Here is a 6,377-nt window from a genome sequence, read left to right as displayed (position 1 = left end):
CTCCATTAGTCCATCTCCTCTTTACTCTTCTTTCTCCGAAGCTTTCTTTGTCTCGTCTCCACTCTGGTCTTTTTGCTCCCAAACTCTGTTCGTCTCGATTTTGGCCAAGAAGAAGACGAAGTTCTGTTTGAATTACCTCCCCTCCACGACCTCCCTGTTGGTTTTCTATTCCTCCACGACCTCCCGTGTATGCGCTCAGCAACCTATGGAAGGAGTTTTTGCTGGTTGCCAGAGCCTCCACCGGCAAGCACCTCGACCTCTTTTGCTTCAACGAAGACGACGCCGAAGCCCTGCTCCGTCAGGTTTCCACAGTCGACCCTCGCCTGCGTGACTACTCCAAAGCTGTTCCCGTTGCACTCAACAGGTTCCCTAAGTTGCTCCTCTCTCTCTCTCTCTCTCTCTCTCTCTCTCTCTTTCTCTCTCTCTCTCAATAATTTGATTCACCTTATGATGTTTTACTGATCCACTTTATTGAATTACTTGGTAATGATTTTTATTGCTTCTTTGAATTGACGTGACGTTTGGCAATGCCCAAGTATGGTTATGATTATATGGACGCTTATATACTTGGATACATGGATATTAGAAATGATTGAACCTATTATTGATTATTGTTTCTGGTCATAATATTTGAGCTATATCTAGAATGACTATGTATGTGTATGTGGATGAGCTTCATCATAAATGAATTTGGGTAATATTTCCTATATTGTGTTTGCTACAAGAAATACTATTATCCCATTGGTCATATTATACTCAAGCTCTATGTTTCAATTCATCAAAATTTATGACAAATTAAGAAACAGGATGCTTTAATTCATCCAAGCTGTTGTTTTCTCCTTATTGCATGCGGCAAGTGAAATTTCCTCGCGAAGAGCAAAGCAACATGCTACCTCCTTTGAACAAAGAGCAATAAGGAGAAAATAGCAGTCTGGATGAATTAAAGCATCCTGTTTCTTAATTTGTCATAAATTTTGATGTATTGAAACATAGAGCTTGAGTAAAATATGACTATTGGAATAGTGGCATTTCTTGTAGCAAAGACAATAGAGGAAACATTATCCAAATTCATTTATGATAAAGCTCATCCACATACACATACATAACCATTCTAGATATAGCTCAAATATTATGATCAGAAACAGTAATTAATAATAGGTTCAATAATCTCTAATATCCATGAATTCAAGTACATAAGCGTCCATATAATCATAACCATACTTGGACATTGCCAAACGTCACGTCAATTCAAAGAAGCAATAAAAATCGTTACCAAGTAATTCAATAAAGTGGATAAGTAAAACATCATAAGGTGAATCAAATTAGAGAGAGAGAGAGAGAGAGAGAGAGAGAGAGAGAGAGAGAGAGAGAGAGAGAGAGAGAGAGAGAGAGAGAGAGAGAGAGAGAGAGAGAGAGAGAGAGGAGCAACTTAGTGCAACGAGAATAGCTTTGGAGCCGTCACGCAGGCGAGGGTCGATCGTGGAAACCTAGCGGAGCAGGGCTTGGGCGTCGTCTTCGTTGAAGTAGAAGAGGTCGAGGTGCTTGCCGGTGGAGGCTCTGGCAACCAGCAAGAACTCCTCCCATGGGTTGCTGAGTGCATACACGGGGAGGTCGTGGAGGAACAGAAAATCGACAGGGAGGTCGTGGAGGGGAGGCAATTCGAACAGAGTTTTGTCTTCTTCCTGGCCAAAGTCAAGATGAACAGAGCTTGGGAGAAAAAAACCAGAGTAGAAACGAGACGAAGAAAGCTTCGGAGAAAGAAGAGCAGAGAGGAAATGGACTAATGAAGACACCTCATTTTTCTTCTTCTTTGCCCAGAACCCTAAACAAGATCAACATCATTTTTTATCTTTTTTATTTTTCATATATGTTTTTGTTTTAAACTTTGATTTTTAAATTATTTCAGATTTAAAAATGTAAAACTAAAGTTAATTTAATTTTGACTAAATTATAAGGATTGAGGTAGTTTTTGTCCAATATTAAAAAAAGATATTTTAATTTTTTTGTAAAATTAAATAAAAATATTTTTTATTTTTATTAAAGTATAATGATAGTTTAGTAAAAGTATTGATTTATGATGTGGAAAATATAATCCATGTGTCGTGTTTTAATTTGTCCACGTTTTTATCGTATTGGTACATAAATTTATCATCATATCGAAGCAAATACCATATATATGAGAAGTGCTAGGGGACCACCTGATGTGCTAGGGGACCACCAGATTTTATAATTTGTAGCTATCAATAGTACTTTTAATGGTGTGAGATTTCATCTAATGGTGGAGAATTACGCATTTTTCTTTTGCTGGCTAAGTACTGGTCAAATTTTAATAAAAGTATTAGCCACTAAACATATATATATATATATATATATATCAATTAATCTACACATACAAGCCTTTTCACTATACAAGTCTTACAAGTTCTCAATATCCCTTATCCTTAAAACGCGCTTTTTATGCCACGTATGTTTCTCGCGCCTCCTTAACAGATTTTTTTAATCAATCAATGCGCGAATATATAACTTTCTTTTTCAAAAGAATTTTGTTTTCTTTCTCGAATTTCGTCTGCGTTTTCTTGCCTTCTCTCTTCGATCTCTGTCTTCTCCTTCACTGTTTACGTAAGTTTCTCTCTCTTTTCTCTTTCTTCGATTTTCTCATTTTTCATTATTTCTAAAATTAAGCTCTGAAATCATTTTGAAGATAATGGATTATTCAACTTCAGATTGTCAGCTGAACTAGATCAAAGTGAATTTTGAATTTGAATCCAATGAAGTTTCTGAGGTGTAGTTTAGTTCTAGTTAATAATTGAATCTGAATTTGAATCCGTTAGTAGTTTATGATTGTGTAGCTGAATAATACGTGGACTTTGCTTGTGAAATTTGTTATTTATTGTTCTTTATTTGAATTGAATCTAATGTACTAGTTCTGATGACCTTTCTGCATTTTATATCAGATGTTCGAGTGTAAATCAGGAATATTTGGATGTATTTTAGGAAAATTTGGGTGTATTTACAGTTTATGAATTTTCATCTCATTGAGAGTGAATTGTCTTATTCTTTTAGTGTAATTGTTTTAGTTTCTATTTAATGATGATTCATGAATCTGATTTTTGTTATTTTTTATGATGATTTTATAGTTCTATTTGCATTCTATAGTTTATGCTTGTTTTAATATGTTGTATTTTGTGTGTATTTTGCAGCCCCTCTATGGTATTGATGGACAGTTTGTTCCCCACATACAAGCGTTTTTCTCATACAAGTCTTTACAAGTCTTCTCCTCCTTTTATTGTTTTGAATCCAATCAAGTGGTTGAGGTGTGGTTCAATTCAGAAGAAAAAAATATAGCATTAGAAAAAATATTTTTCTGTATAAAAATGTTATTTGTACACTAAAATCAGCTACTAAAATCAGCCACCAATATATTTGTGTATAAATACATGTGTGGTTTAATTTATTTTCAATGTATATTTGTATTCCAATATGTATTTTATACTCGTGGCTAATTTTAGTGTACACGTAGCATAACTCATTTCTGTATTTGCAATAAATTTGGGTGTAAAACGAAGATATTTAGGTGTAACACGAAGATATTTAGGTGTATTTTTATTCTAATAAGTTCTGCATAATTTAGAACTTTTTCTCTTCCTCCTTCTCATTTTCTGCTGCTTCTTTTTTTTTCATCATCATCACTGTCTTCTTCTTCTTTTTTCTTATTCGTTTTTTCCTTTTTGTTTTACCTTCTCAAATTTCTTCTTGTTTTACTCTCTCAACAAGAATAAAAACAAAAAATCAAACAAAGCAGAAGAAGAAACACATAATGCTCTAAAATTACTTGGAAAAGGATGAACTTACATTCATTAAACTAAAAGAAAGAAAGAAATAAGGAAAAGAAAAAGAAAAAAATACAGCATTAGAGGAAATATTTTTCTGTACAAATATGCTATTTGTACACTAAAATCAACCACTAAAATCAGCCACCAATGTATTTGTGTATAAATACATGTGTGGTTTAATTTATTTTCAATGTATATTTGTATTCTAGTATATATTTTATACTGGTGGCTGATTTTATTGTACACGTAGCATAACTCATTTCTGTATTTGTAGCAAATTTGGGTATAAAACGAAGATATTTGGGTGTAACACGAAGATATTTGGGTGTATTTTAAGGAATTTTGGGTGTATTTTATTCTAATAAGTTTTGCATAATTCAGAACTCTTCTTCTTCCTCCTCCTCATCTTCTACTGGTTTTTTTTTCATCATTATCACAATCTTTTTCTTCTTTTTTTTCTTATTCATCTTTTTCTTTTTTTTTATCTTCTCAAGTTTCTTCTTGTTTTACTCTTTTAACAAGAATAAAAACAAAAAACCAAACAAAGAAAAAGAAGAAACACATAATATTGCAAAACTTATATTCATTTAACTAAAAGAAAGAAAGCAATAAGAAAAAGAAGAAAAAATTGCAGCTTTAGAGGAAACATTTTTCTGTACAAAAATGCTATTTGTACACTAAAATCATCCACCAATGTATTTGTGTATAAATACATGTGTGGTTTAATTTATTTTCAATGTATATTTGTATTCCAGTATGTATTTTATACTGCTGGATAATTTTGGTGGTTGATTTTAGTGTACACATAGCATAACTCATTTCTGTATTTGCAGTAAATTTGGATGTAATACGAAGATATTTGGGTGTAAACGAAGATATTTGAGTGTATTATTATTCTGATAGGTTCTGCATAATTCAGAACTCTTCCTTTTCCTCTTCTTCATCTTCTGCTATTTCTTCTTCTTCATCTTCTTATTTCATATTCTCATAATTCTTTTTGTTAGGAAAAAATCAAATAAAGAAAAAAATACATAATGTTGTAAAATCAAAAGAATAAGGAGGAGAAACACGACAGATGAAGATGAAATAAGTAAAGAAAAAGGAGAAGAAACACAATGAAGAAGGAAAAGAAGAAGGAAGAAGAGGAGAAGGAGAAACGTGAAGAAAAACTGACAGTTGTGGTTTTTATTGAGGAAGAAGAAGAGTCGTTTATAATGGTGAAGGAAAACATGATGCGTGCGTTAACACACTTTTGTGGGTGAGCATAACTTTTGTTAGGTTTGGTCCTTTTAAGACTTGTAAGTCAAAAAAACCTATATATATATATATATATATATATATATATATATATATATATATATATATATATGTTAACATTTTAACTATCATTTCTATGTAAAAAAACATTGACGCAAATAGTAGCCACCTAATAATATTCCAAACCTTTAATTTGATATATGTAGGGAGGAATCAATTCCCTCTGGTCTTGGTCATTGGCACCATGACGACCAGCTTTCCTCCGCTACAAACCGCCGTGGCCATCTCCGGCCTAGTCCACGGCGGAAGCCTAAACCGAAAACCATAACACTGCTCGGCAAAACAATCTCCACCATCCATTCCCTTGATCACGATCTTGGTTATTCCAGGAACAATCTCTACAGCCTCTGCACTCACTCGACAAGAAGAAGAGCCTCTACACTTGCACGACGCAACAAATCGGAGAAACTGCGTGGTTTCGTCAATCGAAACGTCGTCGTCTGAATGGAGAGGGAGTTCAAGAACGCTGGCGAACACGTGCGGAAGTCTCCAAAGCTTCTTGGTATTGTTTGGGTTTGGGTTCGATGAAACGATGGCGTTTTGGGAACGATGGTTGGTTCGTTTCTTTGAAGAAGGGTGCACCTTCATCATTGTGAACATTTCTAGTTATTTAGTTAGTTAATTATTATGAATAAGGCCTTGTTTGGATGTATTGGTATGGATAATGAAATGAGAGAAGAATGAAGACTCTGAGTGGTTTAATTTGTTACGACCCACTTTCTAATAAGACTTGAAGAGGAAAGTGGCCGATTTATGTTCGTCGATGGTCGTTTATATATACTTTATATAAAGAGACACCGTGACAATATTCTGTTTGACGAAATTACCCTCTATAAAACAATAATAAAATTATTAAAATTTATTATTTTTTATAATTAATTACCGTAATAACTTTAAATTATATATTTAATTTAATAAATCAATAATTAATCCGTTTTGTCGTAAACTTAAGTTTTATTTAATAGTTTGTAAGTAATTAATAATTTAATTTGCTGCAGCATGCATAAAGTAAGATTTAAATTGTTCGATATTTATTTAAATAGGCAAATGAATTAACTAATTTACCAACTCAAATTGGTTGTGATACTTCTTATATATGATATGCTAATGAAACCATTTATATATATTTAATTGAATTATAGTTTTTTTTTTCAAATTTCAATCATATTGTAGTGATGAGTTATGACAAAATTAAAGTAGAAATTTCATTTATTTTATTTTTTGGTG

General features: G+C 32.7%; 1 protein-coding gene across 1 annotated transcript; it reads right to left on the bottom strand.

Moving 5' to 3' along the window:
- Positions 1-5,303: 5,303 nt before the first annotated feature.
- On the bottom strand, positions 5,304-5,741 carry LOC112776243 (uncharacterized). The gene has a single exon (XM_025820323.1). The coding sequence runs from the start codon at positions 5,739-5,741 to the stop codon at positions 5,304-5,306; it is 438 nt and encodes a 145-aa protein (XP_025676108.1).
- Between the last annotated feature and the right edge of the window lie 636 nt (positions 5,742-6,377).

The sequence above is a fragment of the Arachis hypogaea genome, chromosome 3, assembly GCF_003086295.3.
Source record: "Arachis hypogaea cultivar Tifrunner chromosome 3, arahy.Tifrunner.gnm2.J5K5, whole genome shotgun sequence".
Taxonomy (NCBI): Eukaryota; Viridiplantae; Streptophyta; class Magnoliopsida; order Fabales; family Fabaceae; genus Arachis; species Arachis hypogaea.
This window is presented reverse-complemented; position numbering and strand designations above follow the sequence as displayed.